The sequence below is a fragment of the Cyprinodon tularosa genome, unplaced genomic scaffold, assembly GCF_016077235.1.
Source record: "Cyprinodon tularosa strain WSP-4 unplaced genomic scaffold, ASM1607723v1 ctg229, whole genome shotgun sequence".
Classification (NCBI taxonomy): Eukaryota; Metazoa; Chordata; class Actinopteri; order Cyprinodontiformes; family Cyprinodontidae; genus Cyprinodon; species Cyprinodon tularosa.
In genome coordinates, this window is record NW_024038856.1 from 525,820 (window position 1) to 544,399 (window position 18,580).

The window sequence follows — 18,580 nt, forward strand, 5'->3', positions numbered from 1 at the left end:
TTGCTCTGAAATAATAATGACTGGAATATGATGTGTTTTTGATTTAATGGCAACATATGTTATTATGACTTATAAGAGATATAATCATGACCTGTAATAAAGTGTTTTTTAATTAAATATATAAAAAATATGTTTTGAAAAGGACTTTCCTCCGGTAGGATAAAATTAATTAAACTTAACTGAAGAAAATGTATCTAAAATGATGAAAAGAAAGGAGGAGCTTGGGGGAGGAGCCCCCAACAGCCTGAAATGTATAAAAGGGAAGCTGTTTCATTGTATGTTCAGTTGTTCTCCGGAGATTATCTCAGTGTGTATGCTCTGTGTTTTTCAATAAAACACTCTGGACCTGGAAGACCGCAACTTCTGCCTGTTTTTTTAGATTTCTGGTTGAAGACTTTTCTGCTTTTTGAGAACTTTGAATTTTTATAAAACTTAGCTTCAATTTTTAAGTCGTTGGGAAGAGAACATCCACGACAATTGGCAAGCCAGCGGCGGAGAAGAGCAAAAAGGGGACGTCGGACGAGCTACAGGCACCAGCTGGAGGGCGTGGAACCCCAAAGGGCCCATACTTCACCATTAAAGGTGAGTCAATTCGTTATAATTTTCTAAATTAAGTGGGGAACCAACCTTTGGCGACTGCTTGTAGGGGTCAGACGTCACAAAGCTCTTCTAAAGAACCTAGTTTTCCAAATTTAATACAGTAATTTCCAAATTTGATAAGAATTTATGTGAGAACAAATAACGGCAGATAGAGCGGAGGAAAGGTCCGGGTATGTATGAGTATATGTGAATGCATGGTTTAAGTATTAATTGATGTTTATATTGATCTGTATTTGAACTGTTGAGTGTTGAAATAACTTTGTGAAAAAGTCAAGCTTAACAGATGTTGTTCTGAGCGGACAAGTGGTGAAGGGACAGAGTGGTCAAAGCATTTTTGACAATGGTCGGTGGAAGCCACAGATCCGGAACATTATAGTACGTCTGTTACGTGAGGGTATTGGTGACTAGTGAGAGTTGGCATACTCCATGAAATAGCTTGTGTTGTGTATTAAGGTATTAAGAGGCTAAGCGATAGCCAGGCTAAGGGATAGCCAGAGTATTACCGATTAAGCAATAATCGGAGAATAGTACCGCTCGACCATCCGGAGGACGTCTATGCATTTCCAGTTATCTGGGTGCAGCCGGGGCAGCAGGGAAACAATTATATGCCACTGTGGGAAACAGTGAGGAAGAATAGAAGTGCACTGTAAAATATATAATCATTTGTTTTGTGTGTCTTTGTCTGTGTGAAGAGTGAAAGAGTTAAGTGACTAAGGGGAAGTAGGGGGTGGATGATATTAATAAATAAAAATTATAACATTAATAAAGCTTAAATATATGATCATAATAAATAGAAATAATTATTGAAAAATATAGTTAAGAAGAATAACCTGAAAATTCATTAAGATTGGAAAATAGAATTGGCAACTGGAAAATACATGGTTAAAAGAATAAAAAGAAATTAACAAGGTCCCAACAAAAATTGTAAAATTGGATATAAAGTTATATAATAAATATTGGAATTATAAGTTATATCATATAAATTATAGAGTTACTATTCTTAGGTACGAAAACACTATTATTTATAAAAAATAAAAAAATTCTAAATTCAAATTGGAAAATTCTGAAAAGAAGAACAATTGGACAATAAGAAAATAATAAAAGACAAAACACAATCTGAATTGGAAAGAGCAGAGCCGGCTAAAGTAAAATTAAAATAAAATTATAAAGGTTGGTAAATAAGCATATACCCTAAAGGTTGGGTGATCACTGATTGCCATGGGAGCCAATGGGAGCAAACAGTCTGCAGAATTGACGCCTGCCAAATTGGTTATAATGACACATCCTTCCAATAAACGCAAAATTCAAAAATGTATGACAGAATGGCACAAGATAACATCTGGAAAGAATCGCTGGCCTAAAGAGGGCAGCTTTGATCCTTCTTGCTGTGATGAAGTAGATGCCAAATTGCGGGAAAAGGATAAAAAGCGTGACCGATTGCATTTGCATAAAAAACAGAAGCATGCTGAACAGAGTGACATCTTGCGGTATTTTAAAATGGAACACCATAAGAATCCAACAGCCCCTGACTACATAGACCATAAGCCACCACCATATCACCCTAGTGCAGCAGGCCAGTACCCCGTAGTGATAGAGCCAGGCAGCAAGGGAAAGATTACAGGGCAACTTAAATTAGTGTTGGAAGAAGAGGAGGAAGAAATAGAAAGAGAAATGAGCGACACACAGCAAGAAGAGCATGAAGACAGCAGTGAGAATGAGGAGATAAAAAGAACCCCAGAAGTAAGGAAGATCATTGTCCGTACCCGATCCACAGTACGGCGCAAACGCACACCACAGCGAAAAAGCCTCACAAGCCACTCAACACCCAGGACCAAGTTAGTCTTAGAAGAATCCGAACCACTAAAGAAACTAATAGACAAGGAGGTGATGGAACTAAGAGAGACACGATCACAACTCATCGAGAGAGAGTGGAAAGAAGCGCAAATGAGACAACAAAAAGAGTTAAAAGAGACAATAAAAAGACAAAAGGAGGAGAAGAAAAGGCAAGATGAAGAATCAGAAAAATTTAAAAGAATGGAAGAAGAGCAGCTTATAATAGCAGCCAAAAAGGATTGCCCAGACCCACCATGTCCACAGACACAGTTCCTAATGGACAAAGCAAGTAAGGAGGAGGTGAGCACAATGGAGAGTGATGTAACAGATTGGGAAGACGTTGTGCCACAAGATGAAGGCCCAGATTTAATATCGCCAAAACATCCATTAAATAAGTGGTCCGAGGAAAGGAGCAGGCTGAAGGCAGGTGTAAAGGAGCCTCTCACAGCCGAGTGTGATGTGGATCTACAAATAGTACAAGGCAGCAAACACACCATGCAGACCAGGTCCAAAGCAAGAGAGCTAGAGCCAGAGCAAGAGCAAGATGAGGTCCACATGGCTCCCTTGCTGTCTAAAGGACCTCAGGAAGAAAGATATGTACCATGGTCATTTATGGACATGATAACACTGGCTGGAAGACTGACCCCATTGGCAGATGGTGCTGACAGGTGGATAGAAAAGCTGGAAGAAATCACTGGAGGCATCAACCTGGCTGCTGGAGACATCAAGGCACTGCTGATCAAAACAGCAGGACACTCAGCGGCCAGAGAGGTGTTTGACGAAGCTCAGCTTCCAGGGGTCATGATCTCACACCGGTATGACAAGATACCATTCAACAAAATAAGACCCAAGGTGTGGGCAGCCTTGAGAGACAAATACCCCACCTGCAGTGATCCAACTAAGCTGAGAGAAGAACGCCTGAAGGACGATGAGAGCCCAGCCCAGTTTCTGCACAGGTTCCAGCAGAAATGGAAAACAGAAACTGGAAGTGATGGGAAAGAACTGAAGACATCAGGCTCCCTGTTCAGAACCTACATCAGAGAGGCCATGCCCAAAGAAGTACAAGCCAAACTGAATGGTGTTGTGGGGCTCATGAAGATGGATTGGCCACTGTTCTCTGAGCATGTCATACATTATGTAAACATGTATAGGGATGAAAAACGGGCCTTTGAGGAACAAAGTAAGGTGTTGGCCACCAGATTGACCCAGCTACAGATTGGGGAATTGTCCAAAGCAAAGAAAGAAAAAGAAAAACCTAAACACCAAGCAGCGCTGACTGTGGCAGCCACACCTCCAGCGGAGAGTGCACCAACTGAAGAGGCAGTTGTGCAAGCACCAGTGGTGTCACCTGTCATCCCTCCGCCCACACAGCAGATGCAATATCCAGCAGCACCACCTGTGGGAGGAGCCCTGCCACAGCAGACCCAACCTCAACCAGTCCCTCCTATTCATGTGCATCTGAACCAAGGAGGAGGTCCCCAACCAGCAGGGTTCAGTAGAGGACGAGGGGGGCCACCCATGCGGGGAAGATGGAGGGGAACACAAGGAGCCCCAAGAAGGCCCCCTCAAGGCCAATACCAGCAGATGCCCCAGGCAGGTCCAGACATGGGACAGCAGCGTGGAAAACTCCAATGCTGGGGATGTGGACAAGTTGGACACATGCAAAGAGACTGCCCCACAAACCCATGGATGGGACCTCAGCCCCCTACTGCTGGACCAGCCACCTATGGAGCAGGACAAGAGATGTACTGGCAATAGGGGTGCCCAGAGAAACCTGATGGAGAGGCCATTCTACCTGTATTAACCCAACGACCACAAACAGAACCCACCATTGATGTCACTATATATGACAGCCATCATCGCTTTATGATTGATACAGGAGCGGCCTACTCCTGTATAGGGAAAAGTGGAATTGGCCTGCCTCTCTCAGCATCAAAGATTCGAACAGTAGGTTTCTCTGGGAAAACCCAAATTATACCCATGACTGAGCCAGTTCCCATGATCATAGGTGAAAAGACTGTGTATGCACCACTACTCTACTCAGAAAATACGCCCATAAATCTACTGGGTAGAGATGTGCTATGCCAGCTTAACGCAGAAATCAAATGTACCCCTAATGGAATTACCTTTGAAGCAACGGACAAGAATGAAGCCTACATGATGCCACTAAGCCTGCAACTGACCCCTCAAGCAACCAGCCATGATCCAGAAGACCAAGTGTTTTGGCTAAAACTCACATCACCAACTTCCTTCCTCCAACTAGAGTGGGAAACATGGAGACCCCTCATAATGAATCACTATGAAAAATCTAAAGAACCCTTTCTCCCTCTCCATTGCACCATGTTTTATGACAAAGGACAGACACACGAAGACTATGAGAAAAGCTGGGATGAAGAAATTAACAACAAAACGACTGTCATCCAATACGCTGACATAATAGTTGGACCACAAGGAGCTGCAGCTGTTGTCACATTTCCTGATAAAGAAGTAGCAGAATGGTTCCAGGTACCCAACTCAGCACCACATGTCACATTATTGATTGCAGACAAATATGAGTCACATGACCTGGGACCCATGGTTCAAGAAGCCAAGCAGGTCACTGAGTGGACTGCTACAGCATGGGACTGCATTAGCATGTCAAAAGATGGACTGTTCTTCAAAATCTCATGTACACAAGCTGATGAAGTAATAGCAGAACACATTAAAGTTCCTGGGAAAAGACAAATGGCAGTGGCTGCAGAACATGAATCATTATTAGAACAGGTTCCAGAGCAGGTATGGTCCAAAAGTAAAACAGATGTAGGGTTAGTAAAATCAGCAGACCCCATCAAATTTACTATCAAATCAAATGTGAAATTACCCTTTCAGAGACAGTACCCACTTAAACGAGAGGCAGTAGAAGGCATACAGCCTATTATTACAGGATTAGAAACAGCAGGAGTCCTTAGACAAACGACAAGCCCCTGTAACACCCCAATTTTTCCCATCAGAAAGCCCAACAGTAATGACTACAGATTAGTGCATGACTTAAGATTAATTAATGCTATCGTAGCAGAAGAGATACCGGTAGTACCAGACCCACACACACTACTGAGTAACATACCCCCGGGTACAAAATGGTTTACCGTGATAGATCTGTGTTCAGCATTCTTCAGTGTACCGGTCCATCCAGATTCCCAATACTTGTTTGCATTCACGTACAAAGGCCAACAATATACTTATTCTCGATTGCCACAGGGCTTCGTACACTCACCATCAATTTTCAATCGTGTACTGGCAAATGACTTAAATCACCTTGACATACCATCTACAATGTTGATGTACGTTGATGACATTTTGATTTGTTCTGCTTCTAAAGAGCAGTGTGAAAGAGACTCCATCACAGTGTTGACTGCACTGGCAGAGGGCGGACACAAAGTGAGTAAACAAAAATTGCAATTCTGCCAGCAAACAGTGGAGTATCTCGGCAGGCAACTCAGTGGGGACAAAAGGTGTATTGCACCGTCCCAACTGGAAGCCATAACTCAAATGCCCAAACCTCAGACTGTTGGTCACATGTTGTCTTTCCTTGGCATGGCAGGTTACAGCAGACCGTGGGTGTGTGATTATGCCATCAAAACGGCTCCACTGAGAGCACTAATTAAAGCTGCGGGTCAAGGACACCAGTCTGCTCAATTACAATGGACAGATGAAGCAGAAGGTGCGTTCCAGCTGCTGAAACAAGATCTCCAAACTGCTCCTGCTCTGGCCAATCCAGATTATGGCAAGCCATTCCATCTCTATGTGGCTGAGCGACAAGGGTATGCGTGTGCAGTATTGATGCAAGACACCCCAACAGGTAAACAACCCATTTCTTATTACAGCACAAAATTAGATGGTGTCGAAGAAGGTTTGCCTCCCTGTTACCAGGGCTTGGCAGCAGCAGCCTTCGCATACAAAAAGGCCTCAGTTATTACTATGGGCCACCCTGTAATTTTGTATACATCACATCAATTACATGCACTGCTCACCAGCCCACGCTTTGTGATCACACAAGCTCGTCGAACAGGTTATGAAGTTCTGCTTTCAGGACCAGACTTAACAATACAACGCTGTACCACGATTAATCCAGCCACAAGAATGGTATTGCCCACAGAAGGTGAGCCCCATGATTGTCTCAAGGAGACGGACACCTTCATGAAGGTAAGGGAAGACTTATACAATCATCCAATCCCATCTGATCTGACGCTGTTTGTAGACGGCTCCTGTATCAGAGGTGAGACTGGGAACAGAGCTGGATATGGAATAGTCCAACTCAACCCGGATGGGACCTTTACCAAAGTACAATCAATGAGCTTAGATCAACCTTGCTCGGCCCAGTTAGCAGAGATAAAAGCATTGACAGCAGCATGTAAATTAGCTTCTGGTAAAAGAGTAACAATCTATACTGACAGTGCCTATGGGTACGGGGTTTGCCATATCAATGCTAGCATCTGGAAACAACGAGGGTTTGTTAGAACAGATGGCACCCCAGTAACACATGGGCAAGCAGTTGTGGACTTAATTAAAGCTATGCAACTGCCATCTGCATTAGCTATTGTAAAATGCGCAGCTCATCAAACAGCAAAGACACCCATTGCCATAGGAAACAACTTGGCAGATGAAGCAGCCAAGGAAGCCACAGGACCTGCAGTGCAGGGACCAATGGTTCATATAGCTGAATGTGAACCTATTGCAAACTTAGCTTCGTTGATAGAAGCCCAAAACAGAGTCTCTGAAGCGGAAAAACGTCTGTGGGTGCAAAGGGGGGCGTCACGACTATCACATCCCCATGATGGGTTGTGGCGGAGTTGTAGAGGGCATTTTGTTTTACCTTTGTCTCTGTTACCCACCGCGATTAAAATAATGCATGGACCTGATCATTGTTCGCGAGCCCAAGTTATTCAGAAGTTACAGGCGGTCTGGTGGTCACCTTACATGACACCTATGGTAGACAGAGAGCTGGCCTTATGCCCGCATTGTCCTAAGTATAATGTGCGTAAAATGTTCACTCAGCCCTTAGCACATATCCCCATGCCAGACGGTCCCTTCCGCCATCTGATGATGGATTATGTTGACATGATAACTCGTGTTCAGGGAAAGAGGTATATGTTGGTGGTTGTCTGTCGGTTTAGCAGGTGGATAGAAGCATGCCCCACTGCTAAGAATGACCACAGAGCAGCGGCACGGTTTTTGTGTAAAGAAGTTTTTCCTAGATTTGGCATGCCTGACACTATATCATCTGATAACGGACCTCATTTTGTTTCACAGGTGATCCAGCAAATGTTCAAACAGTTGTGCATAAAACAGAAGTTTGGTTGTGTGTATCATCCCCAGTCACAGGGCTCCGTGGAACGAGCTAATGGCGTACTGAAAACAAAGATTGCTAAGATAATAGCTGACAGCAACAACCGTTTGACTTGGGTTGACGCCTTGCCCGTTGCATTAATGGCAATGCGTTCCCAAACTAACCGCATAACCCATCTTACTCCTCATGAAATGCTTACAGGTCGACCAATGCCACTTCCACAGGTTCGAGGACCCCAGCAGGAGGAGGTTTCCCTGGCACAGCTTGAGCGTGAACTGGGGGATTACCTCCGATCCTTAACACGTATTCACAGACTTATATTTCAACAGGTGAAAGCAGCCCACAGCCGTGACGAGACACACATCCCAGTGGACGTCAGAGACGTTCAAGTTGGTGACAGTGTGTTCATACGAGTCTTTAGACGTCAGTGGAACGAGCCTCGTAGGGAAGGCCCTTTTAAAGTTGTGCTTACCACACCCACTGCCCTGAAAGTTGAAGGTAAGCCCTTCTGGTTCCACAAGAACCATTGCACCAGGCATCGGCCTCCAGACCCACCTGGACTTGATCCAGAACCGACGGGCTCTGCGCATGCTGACAGGGCAGCAATAAGTCTCCCTCCGCAACACCCCACCACAAGCTCACAAATCTTGGAGTCAGATACTAATGCCCCCTCTCCGCCGTCCACATCAGCCGGCCAGAGGCGTTCAGAACGCCTGGCGGCCAGGCGGTCTCCAATGTCCAGGGACTCTGAGGATGATAGTGTTCATTCTTATGCTCCCGATTCGCCTCCTGACTCTGGTGGCAATGATGATGATCCTTCTGCCGCTCAGAGCACTGATGGGTCTGACCCTGATCCATCCGTCGTTCAGGCCTTGGACGAACTTGTTTCTTCTGACCCACCAGATGCTGGTGGAGTCGTGTCCCCTTCACATCCCTCACCTGCACCTTCCCCTCTTATCCCCTCCCTTTCCCCTTCCTCCTCCGAGGCAGATGGGCCGCCGATCCAATCGGTCCCGCCCACTCCATCGCCGTCTGGGCATTACCCGCATGCGTTTGACTTTGACTAATTGTCTTGTTTTGTTAACCCTTTGTGGGTTAACAAGGGGGGATCTAATTAAGGTTACTACTAACAACACACACCCACATTTAATGCGTCAAACACAAACATGCGCCTTAGCAATGGTAACACTAGCTACTAACCAAGGGGTAATCACTAATAATAATGGAGAGAGTATATCAATAATGCATGTGCAAAGTAAAGGATATAATTATGTAATGTCTGAAGAAATTTTAGGGAAGTCAATGGGAAAACATTGGCTTGGAATTCCACGGAGCGCGGACTGCCGTGGGGATGGGATGGTGATCATTGAGGTAAGATGCAAAACGAACATATGCCAGGACATAGTAACAAAACAGATAATGACAGTAGAAAGAGCGCATAGCATGGTACAATTAGTGAACAGAAGACAGAAAAGAGATCTAGATAAATTAAAAACGGCTTACTGGGAGAACAACATGTTCCAACAATGGATTCAGTACTCTGTCCAGACAATGTTCACAGCCAAAAAGCGCCCTAGAGATGATTGCATAGCCTGCTACAATGTTAAAAAATTACCAGCCCTTCAGATAATCCCCGGAAGTAGAATAGGGGATTGCCTAGATGTAACAGAGTGCTTTGCTCACTGTGCCATGCAGATGGCCGGAGGTCTTGCAGCATTGTCAAAGGATCACACGATATGCCCTAGAGCGTTGACCACTTCAGTAAACGATGTAATGAGTACGTTCTCCCTCCCACCAGTTGTACAAAAACCGGCTAACCTGATTTTTCCGTTCTGTATAGCCCGTGGAAAAGAATTAGAAGAAGTGACTAAAAGGACCTCTGGCAAAATGTGGACAGTAGATAGACTGGTGACATGTAGTAACAGAACATGGTTCCCACCAACTGAGGATGGAAATTCCACCCGTCACATTAAGTTTTGTAAAACTAGTTTAAAAGCTACCATACGTTGTGAACAAGTAATACCAGATGGGGGTCATGTCATCTATGAGTTCCAACCTTCAAGCGTGTCGCAGTATCGAATACTGAGTATGGCAAAGGGATCTGCCCCTTTGGGTGACATTTTTTGGATGTGTCACAATGAGACACAGATGTTCGCCACACTGCCCCCTCTGTGGGAAGGCATCTGTGCACCAGTAATGCTAACAGGACAACTAAAGTTAATAGTAGCGAACCCCGAAGGTGTTAAAGAAACATCTAACGAAATAACCAATCGTGCTAAGAGAAGTACTCCCGCTAAACACGAGTGGAAAGCATCAGATGAGGTATATATTACCTGGGATCAGATCCCGTATGGGGTACCTGAAGATCAGATTGCTATAGGGAGTGATTGGATAGAAAGCGGAAGAGCGGCTGGTGCGGTACCAATTTGGGGAACTATTGTCAATGCACAGTACACAGCTCGGAATAGCAGATGGGTGAATCTCTTATGGTATAATCAACAAAGGTTTATCAATTTTACAATAAAGGGCATGGATCTGGTGAAGGAACAGTTGCATGCCACTTCGCTAATGGTCCTGCAAAACAGGTTCGTGCTAGAATCCCGTATGGCAGGGGATCAAGGGATATGTGATCATATAGGAGAAGATTGTTGTACTTTGATTCCAATGCATACAGATGTAAATGGCAGCCTTACAGGAGTCCTACAGGAAATGAAACGCATGAGGGATGAGCATGTGCTACAATCTAATTGGAACACTCAATTGAAGGGATTTTGGGACTGGTTCAACAAGCTTGGATGGGGAAGGTATCTTAAGGCAATTGGGATGGCTCTAGGGATAATAATATTAATCATATTGATAGTTATTTGTTGCATCTTGCCCCTTATTCGAGGACTAGTCTCACGACTCATTGTAAGTGTAACTGGACAGTTCCCAGTAGTGCAGATACAATTGGACCAAGGTATATAAAACATACTCATGATCTCCACCCACCCCCATCAGGTACGTGCTCTTATTTACTAACAAAATTGTATATATGTATATTAACAGGCTTAACAACAACCTATATACTTATTCACGTAGATGTAGCAATTTGCATGTTGAATGATCCGTAGCTATAGGGGATAATATATCTTATGACGATGTCTAAATATGCCATACTATGTCCCCACAGGTAGATTATTGAACATGGCAGAGGCTTATTTCGCTGTACATGACGAAAACCAAATGTCTTATTTCCCATCCGATGAGGCATGCCTAGCGTATAATGAAAGAAAAGACCAAGCTGCACTGGCGTCGTTAGGCCCATCACTAGGGGAAGCATGCCCATATGTCCCTCCCAGGCAGCCAGAAGGTCCTGTAGGGGAGCCAGGTGTCGCACCTCCAGGTTGGAACAGGCCTATGATGACGCCCAGAAGGCAGCCAGATGATCAACCGCCATCACCAACAGGGGAGCCACTGTCCAACCCGCCATCACCTGGGAACCTCAGGATCGATTTCGGCCCAAACAGCACCCCTGCCAGCCCAGAGAATCCGGAGGATCGACTACCTTCCCACCTCAGATGTCTTCAAGAGCGGCCGTCCACGTCAGGACTGCGGGCTGAGCAAAGTGGAAAAGAGCATGCCTCTCTACCTCTTATTACAGGCTTCCTGGCTGAGCTGAACGAACCTGTTCCTGGGGCCCTGCAGATCGACACCAGCCCAAGCAACAACTTCACCGACCTCTCCAAACGGGTGGTGCATGAAGAAATCGTTGACTGGCCCCAGGAGATGCCAGGCACATCGGGCATGCAGCAGACACCCAACAAGACACAGCCTCCCCCTCCGTGCCCAAAAATCCCATGGAGGTACCAACAATTTGCAGGCATATCTTTCGGCACGGAGGAATATCAGCACCTCGCAGGGTTTTTTGCTCACCCAATGCATACCTATCGCTCTGGTTTCGATCTGACACCTGAGGTCGAATCCATGACCACAGCGGTATATTCAAAGATGATGAGAGGTCTGAAGTATGACACCTCACGCCGACTCATGGAAGCTATTCGCCGCAGATCATACAAAGCCAAGGCAAGAGGGAAGATGCAGCGTTTGACCCAAGCACATCAGGAGCTGAAAAATGAACTGGAGGAGGCACGAAAATCCATCATCGCCCTGCAAGGAAAGCTGCTGCAGTCGAGTGATCAGGGGCGCGTGGCTACTGCCACCACATTGCTGCAGCTGTCGGGGCCACGTAACTAATAATCTCAACGCCATATTGGATATAAAGGACAATGCTGATTATTGATGATTATGCATACCTATGTTAAAAAATATTGATATAATTGTATACTTTACGTGACAGTACAAGTACTGTGCAGGAGAGTGCCACAGGGTTACTCTTAGGTTGGAGGTATTGAAGGTCCATTGACCATTAGAGGATGTGCTTTTCCTGGCCTGGCCCAGGAATGATGTAGGTTTTCTTGGTTTATTTAAGGGTGCTTGACTACACCCATGCGAAGGGGAATGCGGTGCCCTCGGAGCACAAGATGCTGCTTGAACATTGACATTTTCCTTTGCCGAAAAAACAAAGTTAGAAAATCTTTCTACAAAAAAAGTAAGCAACGAGGGAAAGATCCTCACAAGGGTGCCAAGAGGGGGATCCCTCTTTGACTAAGCTATCCTTATATACTCATGACCTCTATATTGGTCACTATAATCTTATGATGTAGGTTTGGTTTTACTTCTAGTTTGATGTGCATGATATATGAGCAGTAGTTACTTTTGACATTTTACACTTATGATATTTTGAGTAGACTCACGTAGTGTTGATCCTTTTAGGATCAAAGGGGGGAAAATGTAGGGAATTAATGTGCACCAATGATTAAAATATATACATGTCTTTCACATTGAATAAAGGTCTTGCTTTAAAAGTCTAAAAAAGTTTGGTATGCTGCAGAAAAGAGACAGAGGGTCTGGCATGCTGCTCAAAGTGCAACTTTAGATCAGAGCAAGATGCTGCTCTAAGGGTTCTAAGTGCAACTTTAGATCAGAACAAGACAGTGAGTCTGGCAAGTCCCGCTAAAAGTGGCTTCTGCACTGAGGCTAAGTTAAGAGTGCACAGATGTCCAGCAAACAGACAGCCGAGCCCAAATAAGGCCTATGTATGAGACATATGCTTGAAGAATAGAAACACAGAAGGTTTAAGTACCAAGATTATGCCAACCATGTTTAATGTGAAATGCTATAATCATAAATCACTGAATGAAAACTTTGCTCTGCAATGATCACTGAATGAAAACTTTGCTCTGAAATAATAATGACTGGAATATGATGTGTTTTTGATTTAATGGCAACATATGTTATTATGACTTATAAGAGATATAATCATGACCTGTAATAAAGTGTTTTTTAATTAAATATATAAAAAATATGTTTTGAAAAGGACTTTCCTCCGGTAGGATAAAATTAATTAAACTTAACTGAAGAAAATGCATCTAAAATGATGAAAAGAAAGGAGGAGCTTGGGGGAGGAGCCCCCAACAGCCTGAAATGTATAAAAGGGAAGCTGTTTCATTGTATGTTCAGTTGTTCTCCGGAGATCATCTCAGTGTGTATGCTCTGTGTTTTTCAATAAAACACTCTGGACCTGGAAGACCGCAACTTCTGCCTGTTTTTTTAGATTTCTGGTTGAAGACTTTTCTGCTTTTTGAGAACTTTGAATTTTTATAAAACTTAGCTTCAATTTTTAAGTCGTTGGGAAGAGAACATCCACGACAACACCAGCATCTTCTCTCCACCCGGCACACGCTGATGTCACAAAACCCTGTCTCTGTGTGGATCATTTCCTTTTAATCTTTTAAACTCACATTTTTCTGGATTAAAACCCAAAATTTTTGGTGCTGAAACTCCGGGAGTCAAGATCCAATTGTCCAGGACCGTGCGGGTCCAAGGCCAAGAAACTGTCGACAGCCGTCCACCCTTTGCCGGACGGAGCCAATAGGTTGGTCCAGCCCTGCCCTGGACATCCTGGTGACGACTCAAGCTGAGGACTGATCTGCACAGAAAGGGTACGCCTAAAGTTTTTTATCAAAAGCTGGTCTGGGACCATGTGAAAGCTATAACTAGTTGTAGTCGCTAGAATATTTGACAAACAGGGTTTGTTGTGAGAGATCTGGGATCTGTATTCTGTGCGTTTTGGGTCTGGGACCCTCTGTGTGAAAGCTATACTAGTTGTAGTCGCTAGAATATTTGACAAACAGGGTTTGTTGTGATAGATCTGGGATCGGTATTCTGTGCGTTTGGGTCTGGGACCCTCTGTGTTCAAGCTATAACTGGTTGTAGTTGCAAGAATATTTGACGAAACCAAGTTTTGTTTACAGGTCTGGGATCTGGGTATTCTGTGCATTTGGTTCTGGGACCCTCTGTGTTCAAGCTATAACTGGTTGTAGTTGCAAGAATATTTGACGAAACCAAGTTTTGTTTACAGGTCTGGGATCTGGGTATTCTGTGCATTCCAGTCTGGGACTCTGTGTTGTAAAAAAATAAAAAATATTAGGCCTTAGAATAGGTGTGTGTGACTGTGTGAAAGTGTGTGAGGAAACAATCGAACCGCTGTGTTCTGTTGTTTCATACTAAAACAGCAGGAATTAATACAGTATAACTCTTGTGGATGCAGAGGCAAGAATTTCTCACCTGAAAAGGTAGAAGCAGAAATTACCACAACAGTGTTTGGGTGCTGTCCTGCTGAATAAACATCCAGTTCGTAGAATACCCTAGGTGTTTGTACTGGACTAAATTCTTTAAAAATGGGACAAGGTAGTAGTAAGAAGGAAATGCCAGGTGATGTTAGATGGATGGTGGCGTGTTGTGGTGGTGACCCAGAGTTTGCCAGAAAGTGGATTGAGAAGGAGGACTGGGATGGAAAGTTGAGAGTTGAGCCGCTGACAAAGATTCAGCAGAAGGTGGAGATGAAGTTGGTGTATAAATCAAAAAGAAAACAAGCTAAATACAGAAAAGAATTAGAAGAGTTAAATAAGTGGATTATGCAAGCAAAAAATAGGGAAAGGCAAATACAACAGAAGAAGGATAGAAAAAAAGCTACAATTGCTGCTGTAAAAGTTAAAGCTGATTAAGAAACTGTTGTATCCCGTATGCTTCCTCAATATCCTGACCCTAATCAAATTCAAGGGGGTGATGGGGTTCAAGCAGTGGCATCAGCTGCGCAGGAAGGTGGACATAAACCCCATCACGGTGAATATGAACACAGACATGCCACTGTTCCTCCTCCAGTAGCCCCACCATCGCATAATGATATTGGAGGAGCAGGAGCAGGCCCCCTGTCCATATTGTCCTCTGTGGATGGTATGGAACTCAGTGCCCCTGACCCTTGTGGGCATGAGTTGGGAGGATCAGGGGGGGGTGTGAAGCTTGATTCGAAGTGTTACAGGGATGATTATCAAGTGGAGGCTTGTGGAAGGGGCCCATCTGACCCTATTTATCCAAGATTGGCTGAATTAAAAAAACAAGAACAGGACCAAGATCCTGGGGAGGGGGCATGTGCTTTTCCGGTGTTGGAGGTGGCCAACCCTCATTGTGGTCAACAGTGATGGGACTAACGGCGTTGAAAGTAACGGCGTTACTAACGCCGTTACCTTGTTTTAGTAACGAGTAATCTAACTAATTACTTTGACTGTAACTATAACGCAGTTACCATTGCAGGCACCCCGGTACTGCGCGTTACTCAGGTCGCACAATGAACCTTTTTTCATGATAGGACTCGTGCGCAGCTGCGTAAAGCTGACACCCCACCCACGTCAAAAAACTCTGCAAATAGACTGAATGGTTAGTGCAACGTTAGTGCAGATTTGTGCAGAAAAAAATATTGTTTGGGCTACTTTTGTTTAAGAGATATTAAAGATTATTTTAGGTCATCCAGAGGTGCGCGCCTTGTCATGAGAGAGGGGAGGATGAGATTCCGTCTGTCAGTTGAATAGGTGGGTGTTTCTGCTGGTGGGTGTTAACGTACAGCACACACAGAGAGATGGAGAGTGAGGATGACTCCAGCAGCAAAACAGCGTTTTCCACATGGAAATACCGGTGTTACGTAGAGCTGCGTTTCCCCATCACATAACGGTTTCCTCTGCATCTCCACACAGCGCAGGCGGCAAGAGTCACCGCGCAAGCGACAGGAAACGCGCATGCTCGCTAAAGGCGCGCAACAGTCGCCCTGTGCTCGCGCCACAGGAGAACTATGGAGAGCGTGAACGATCAAATGAACCTGACAACAGCCAGAAATGATAGCCTATATGGAGAAAGGGAGAAATCTGGATGGATGGATGGATGGATGGATGGATGGATACTCTGCCTTCTCAACCTACTGTTTTTTTTTATTTTAAACATTATTTGATGGCCTTTGTGGCAGGGATGGAGATCCATATTTTATGTCACACACAGAGTATACATCTAGATAGATAGATGGATAGATAGATGTTGCAGTATCTATAACAACCCAAACACACAGGATTTCAGAATTAGACATCCCCAGTTATTAATTTCATATACTCACTGGATCTGAATGTCCTGTTATAAAACTTCACATGGCATTCCCCCCTGATGTCATTTACGTTGAGTTGCAATAAATGCTAAACTGTCTGCAGGTTCTTGTCTTTGTCGTACGCTCTATTCAGCTGGCTTTGGAAACACACGGCGAGAAGGTGGGGGCTGGGTGGTGAGGTTTACGGGGGCGAGAAACGCAAAAGTAACGCAATAGTTACTTTTACTAGTAACTAGTTACTTTTATTGTGGAGTAACTCAGTTAGTAACTCAGTTACTTTTTGGGAGAAGTAACTAGTAACTATAACTAATTACTTTTTCAAAGTAACGTGCCCAACACTGGTGGTCAACCTTTTGTTCTACCTCTATGGGAAGGACAGCCATGGGCAGAAATAGAACAAGATGACATTGACCCGCTAACTAAGTGAATGCTGAAGCTTTTCAGCGACAAAACTGTTCGGAAAACATGTAATCTGCCCAGTGCTCCTTTTGTTTCCCCACAGGAAGGCCTCAAGCCTGGAGAAAGAGTGCTGATTAAAATCATCAAAAGGAAAACTTGGAAAGCTCCGAGGTGGGAAGGACCCTACATAGTGCAACTAACAACCCCCACTGCCGTGAAAATCCAGGAGAGAGACACTTGGATCCACCAGTCATTGTAAACTGATTAAAAACTTTCCACAGCAAGAAGCCCAATTACCTTCACAGGAACTCCATAACTAAGGTGAGGGATCTGTGGTGAAGTCCAGCTTCAAAGGGGTTTGGTTTTTTTAGGACCACTCGTCTCAACGCTGGTGAAGGAAACAACCTAACCCAGTCCTTTAGAGTCCTAGTTAATGGGTGTTTCATTGGAAGAGCTGATGAAGATGAAAGAACTAATGACGTTCATCTGCCTGGTGGTGACCGTTGGAGTGGTGTTTCTAGGGACTCAAACTGACCGTCTGAAACAAAGGAAGAGCAGGATGATTTTTGATGGATCCACAGAAAGTCATCCATACGGTGCCAATATGTGGTGGCAACATGCCAAGCGCGTTGCTGAAGATTTGAACAAAACAGACTGTTATGTTTGTACTCATATTCCTACTCCTATGAATACAATATGAATTGAAAGATGCTGATGTTTTTATGTATAAGAGGAGGGAAATGTTAGACTGATAATTATAAAATTATTGTGTGGACATATGAAACATTGAAAGAAAGAGGATGTTACATTTCTATGCTGTGAATCAACCAGAAGGGTCATAAACTTTTATGACCTCCAGTCAGAATCACACGGTTGTGTGACTTCCATCCAGCCAGTTGGTCAATTCACACTATCCTGTTACCTGCATCCTCCCAGACAATCATTACTGGCTCTTCTGTTTTAGGCCCGCCTGTTTGATGTTGTAAACTGTTAATAAAAGGCTTTGCTATGAAGGGATCTGTGTGAGTAGCTGCTGGTTTTCTGAGCCGGCAGCTGCTCTCCACCCTGCAGACACTGACGTCACAAAACCCTGTCTCTGTGTTGATCATTTCCTTTTAATCTTTTAAACTCACATTTTTCTGGATTAAAACCCAACACCATCCTTCAAAGATATAGAAGTATAGATAACCTTGTGATGCAAGACTTAAGATAACCATCCTTGCAGTATTTTTTCTGTCTGGCTTTATACTGTAAATCTTTACACATTACAGAGGAGGAAAGTTGGCCCAGTGCTTTCTGTGAGGTTTTCCCAAAGCTCTCTGAAGGTCCCATCACAGCACTTTCATTCAGGTTTAGGTCTGGGATTTTACTAGGCCATAACACCTGGATTCTTTTCCATTTTAGCAGTGTTGTGGATTTTGCTTTTTTCAGGAAGTTTGTTTTGTTTGTCATGAAATCAGAATAAATACACTATATAAATCAGTTAAAAAAGAATTATAAAGCCAGTGAGAAAAAAAAATGAAATATAAATTTCTATCATCCATTCTTTATCCCAAATTTCTTCAAGGAAATGTGGGATAAAGAATGGATTAAACCTAAAATTCTGAATAAAAGTGGAATAAAAATCATAGAGCTAATCTGCTAAAGTGAAACCAATCAGTTTGTTAAGGAAGCTTTTTTTTATCAATTTAAACGATTTATGTTCCTCTGAAAACAAATGTTTTTAAAAGACAAGAGAATGTTTTATTCAGAACATTTTAAGTATTAAGTAAATTTTTTTATCCCTTAGATTATTTCAGATGTGATTAAAACAGAGACAAAAAAAATCCATATTTAGTAAATAATTCATCTTTATTATGATTTAACACTTAGACCAATCTTCTGAGTTAACC

The 18,580-nt window shown here is 43.7% G+C and overlaps 1 protein-coding gene across 1 annotated transcript; it reads left to right on the forward strand.

The window, feature by feature from the left end:
- The first annotated feature begins 512 nt into the window (after window positions 1–512).
- LOC119784552 lies at window positions 513–12,283 on the forward strand. The gene is made up of 3 exons (XM_038286646.1): window positions 513–582; window positions 8,089–8,257; window positions 10,932–12,283. The coding sequence occupies exon 3, from the start codon at window positions 10,946–10,948 to the stop codon at window positions 11,993–11,995; it is 1,050 nt and encodes a 349-aa protein (XP_038142574.1). The 5' UTR covers window positions 513–582; window positions 8,089–8,257; window positions 10,932–10,945; the 3' UTR covers window positions 11,996–12,283.
- Window positions 12,284–18,580: the final 6,297 nt, after the last annotated feature.

Bases quoted from the DNA above. Each gene is read 5' to 3' on its own strand.
- LOC119784552 (XM_038286646.1), top strand. From the start codon at position 10,946: ATGGCAGAGGCTTATTTCGCTGTACATGACGAAAACCAAATGTCTTAT.